Genomic DNA, 2,920 nt, shown 5'->3' with positions numbered 1-2,920 from the left:
GAGCTGACACTCTAATGTCCCCCCACAGTCACACACTATTATTATACATTTATATAGCTCTGACATATACCGCAGTGCTGTACAGAGGATCTGACACTCTAATGTCCCCCCACAGTCACACACTATTGTATCTCACATTTTCGGCTATTTTATACTTTACCTGGGCAGAGACATAGATGAGGAGAGTCAGGTACAAATGTGACATCTTGCAAACGCTCTGCAAGTAGAAAACAGGCTGATTACCCCACTGCCATGCTGCATACATTATGTGGAAAGATTGCAGTGTACAGAGGTCGGTTCTGGTTTTCTGATTGGTTTCTCTGGCAGCTCAGACAGTTTGGAAAGCAGCAAACTACAAACACTGCAGCCAGCAATCCCCATAGGACACACAGTGGGGTGATGATTCTGCCCCATATTACATAATAGGAGGTTTTAAACAAATAACCAACCCGCATTCTCATCATTCTGCATCTGATGAAAGAAAATTCATTTTCTATGGACATCACAAACCCTTCTAAATGAGTCCAGGGGTCCCCAGTGAGGGGTGCTGGGAATCCTCCATCATACAAAGACATTGTAGACAATTGTGCTCCTCCAGCCTTGTGGTCACAGTTTGATGAAGACCCTTTTCTGTTCCCCCATGACTGTGCCCCGGGGTACAAAGCCCCCTCCATAGACATGGGGTCACCAGTTTGGTGTGGGGGAACTTGAGTGTCCTGCACAGAGCCCTGACCCCAACCCTACTGAACACCATTGGGGTAAATAGGAATGGTGAGCCGGGTCTTCTCATCCAACATCAGTAACTGACCTCACCAATAGGGGGCAAATGCCTACCATCAGTACCTGACCTCACCAATAGGGGGCAAATGCCTACCATCAGTACCTGACCTCACCAATATGGCTATGGGGGGCTACATATTAATGGCTTGGGGGTCCATATTAATGACCATGGGGGAGTCCATATTAATGGCTATGGGGGGCTACATATTAATGACCATCGGGGGGTCCATATTAATCACCATGGGGTGGTCCATATTAATGGCCATGGGGGGCTCCATATTAATGGCTATGGGGGGGCTCCATAATATTGACCATGGTGGGGGTCAATATTAATGGCCATGGGGGGGTCCATATTAATGGCCATGGGGGAGTCCATATTAATGGCTTGGGGGGCTCCATATTAATGACTATGGGGGAGTCCATATTATTGGCTATGGGGGCTACATATTAATGACCATCGGGGGGGTCCATATTAATCACCATGGGGGGTCCATATTAATGGCCATGGGGGGCTCCATATTAATAGCTATGGGGGGCTCCATAATAATGACCATGAGGGGGTCCATATTAATGGCTATGGGGGGCTACATATTAATGGCTTGGGGGGCTCCATATTAATGACTATGGGGGGTCCATATTAATGGCCATGGGGGGTCCATATTAATGGCCATGGTTGTGAATGGGATATCATACAATAACATGATTGTGATGGTCATGTGACCCTCTATTGGGTAAGATATGGATATGGCTCGGGTAATAATTTGGAATGGGTGTGGTTGGGTGGAGAGTTGGGTAATATTTTGGGGTGCACCTCAGTGTGGGGTTATTGGTTAACATTGTGGGGTTTGATGTTATAAGAACAGATGATTGGTTCTATTTATGAATTACTTTTAGAAATGATTTTTTGATTCTAAGTGTCCCAGGTGTTTGCTCTGTAGGTGCTGGGTTCCCTTTAAATACCCCCTGGGGTAGATTTGTCTTAGAACAATCGGCCATTCTCAGAGTCGGATTATCCTGGAACAGGAACGTCCTCAGCACATAAAGTTCTTTGTTTTATCTTTCCAGCAATGGGCACAGAATTTCCCAACTTTTATTGTTCTGTCCTGAACTCAATGAACAGAAAAGTGAAATCCGAGGATTCTGCTGAGGCTGGGGGAGGATTTGGCGTTATGGTGGGGACTCCTGGTATATAAGGAGCACACCGATTGGTCATCAGATGCCGTGTGTCCCCCATACAATGGATTGTGCCGTATGGGGGTTGTTGGATCTGATTGTACAATGTGTGCTCACCTTCACAATAAATCATCTCTGATACAACAAACACAAAACTAATATTCAGAAACATTATAAAGAATATTTTGAAAACAACGAGCGCCGACTTACCTGATCTGATCCGTGAAGGACAAACAGCCAAATTAAGTGGCTTTGATATAATAAAAAAAAGCAAACGGTTAATCATTGACTTTGTAATTAAAACGCTCCAATCGCTGGCAGCTCGTCCTGAAGGTTGCAGCGCTCACCCCTCCAATCTGCCTAAAAAATATCCAACCTGATGGATCAGATGAACTCGTGGCTGGCGTCAGGGTGCGTTACCCACAAAATCCTCGGAGAATCCGGGGTACAATGATGAGGTCAGGGTGAGGGGTTGTAGGGTAAAGATGAGGGGTAAGACTAGGGGGGGTAGGGGTAAAGTATGGTGGGGGGGCTTTACATGGTAAAATGAATTTAGTGGGGGTTGGACATTATGGATCAATGTTGGGGTCATTATGGGTTGAGGGTTACAGCTTAGGGTTAGAGTTGGGATTTAAGGTTGAGGTTAAGGTCAGTAACTGAAGGGAGGGTTATGGTAAGAATTTAGATTTTTGGTTCAGTTTTATTATCATAGTTAAGGGTTAAAAGTTGGGGTTTAGGAATATGGTTGGGGTTCAGTGATCCGGATGAAGGTTATAAATTGGGTTGGGTAAGAATCAGGGCTATTGAAGAGTTATTAGGTTCAGGGTTAGGGTCACGGTTAGGATTTAGATATTTGATTCAGTGGTAAAGTCATAGTTAGTAATTAGGTTACGTGTAAGGATGTGGTTAGGAGATACGGGTATTTGGTTGATGGCTAGGATCACGATTGGATGTTAGTGATTGAATT

General features: G+C 44.9%; 1 protein-coding gene across 2 annotated transcripts in view; it reads right to left on the bottom strand.

Annotated features, from left to right (window-relative positions):
• CDH16 (cadherin 16) overlaps window positions 1–238 on the bottom strand; it is a 25,759-nt gene extending 25,521 nt beyond the window's left edge. For both annotated transcript variants that reach the window (XR_011922170.1, XM_072422089.1), the window contains exon 1: window positions 161–238. Coding sequence is in view for 1 of the 2 variants with exons in the window: in XM_072422089.1 (XP_072278190.1) it covers window positions 161–205 (45 nt within the window). In the remaining variant the exon portion in view is untranslated. The remainder of the gene's footprint in view (window positions 1–160) is intronic.
• Between the last annotated feature and the right edge of the window lie 2,682 nt (window positions 239–2,920).

This window comes from Pyxicephalus adspersus, chromosome 9 (genome assembly GCF_032062135.1).
Source record: "Pyxicephalus adspersus chromosome 9, UCB_Pads_2.0, whole genome shotgun sequence".
Lineage (NCBI taxonomy): Eukaryota > Metazoa > Chordata > Amphibia > Anura > Pyxicephalidae > Pyxicephalus > Pyxicephalus adspersus.
Note: the sequence above shows the minus strand (reverse complement) of the source record. Positions and strands in the feature narration are given on the sequence as shown.